Here is a 1027-nt window from a genome sequence, read left to right as displayed (position 1 = left end):
TGAGTGAGAGAGAAAGAGAGAGAGAGAGTGCGTGAGAGAGAGAGAGAGAAAGAGAGTGATTGAGAGAGAGAGATTGAGTGAGTGAGTGAGTGAGAGAGAGAGACATAGACAGAGAGAGAGAGAGAGAGAGAGAGAGAGAGAGAGAGAGAGAGACAGAGAGACAGAGAGACAGAGAGACAGAGAGACAGAGAGAGCAGTGACTCACCTAAGATATTGGAGCCTCCCCCTGTGCCGAGACTCTTCTTCTGTACCGACACGTTGATGAGGGTGAAGTTGGACGGTTCAGAGAAGTTACGTAGCTTTTTCACCTGAATCTCATCTTTGTACTGGGTCGTTGTCTGGGGAACAAAACGCAACCCAGAAAATATTTCTAAAAACTAGAAATGTGAAGCGTTCTGACGAAATGAGTTACTTCTCGGATTTGAGCCCTATGAAAATAGATACATTATCATGCTTATATGTTAAGTTTGTATAATTTGTGAGTATGGAATAACAAAAGGAATTTAGTATTTAATGAATATTGCATCAATAGAAAACCCAGAAACTTGTCCCTAGTGGCGACTTTTGGTCAATGTCTGCTTTTGTGGATTGTGAGAAGTAACTCATTTTGTCAGCACGCCTAACATATCACTAGACAAAACCCAGAAAGTATTTCTGAAAACTAGATATCACTAGGCAAAATAGTGTAAAGCGCATAGAACTTGCTGTTGAGCGGGGATATGCGCTATACAAATGCTATTTATTATTATTATTATTATTGTTATTATTATTATCATTATCATTATTCAAAACCCGAAAGTATTTCTGAAAACTAGATATGAATAGAGACAAACCGAGAAATTATTAATTTTCTGAAAACTACATATCACTAGACAAAACGAGAAAGTGTTAATATTCTGGAAATCGGATATCACTTGACAGTATGGGTTTGCATAGCTGTCTGTCAAAATGATTTTTTGAGAAATACTGAAAGTTTCAAAGAGATCTTCGCACTGGAAGTATTCTAAAATGTGACGAATACAACCCC

The 1027-nt window shown here is 37.9% G+C and overlaps 1 protein-coding gene across 1 annotated transcript in view; it reads right to left on the bottom strand.

Moving 5' to 3' along the window:
* Positions 1-606, bottom strand: part of LOC101852316 (excitatory amino acid transporter) — a 5822-nt gene extending 5216 nt beyond the window's left edge. Inside the window, exons 1-2 of the mRNA XM_035969223.1 lie at positions 538-606; positions 206-338 (exon numbers count right to left, since the gene is read on the bottom strand). Of these exons, the coding sequence (XP_035825116.1) occupies positions 206-338; positions 538-606 (202 nt within the window). The remainder of the gene's footprint in view (positions 1-205; positions 339-537) is intronic.
* Between the last annotated feature and the right edge of the window lie 421 nt (positions 607-1027).

Source organism: Aplysia californica, unplaced genomic scaffold (genome assembly GCF_000002075.1).
Source record: "Aplysia californica isolate F4 #8 unplaced genomic scaffold, AplCal3.0 scaffold00127, whole genome shotgun sequence".
Taxonomy (NCBI): domain Eukaryota; kingdom Metazoa; phylum Mollusca; class Gastropoda; order Aplysiida; family Aplysiidae; genus Aplysia; species Aplysia californica.
Note: the sequence above shows the minus strand (reverse complement) of the source record. Positions and strands in the feature narration are given on the sequence as shown.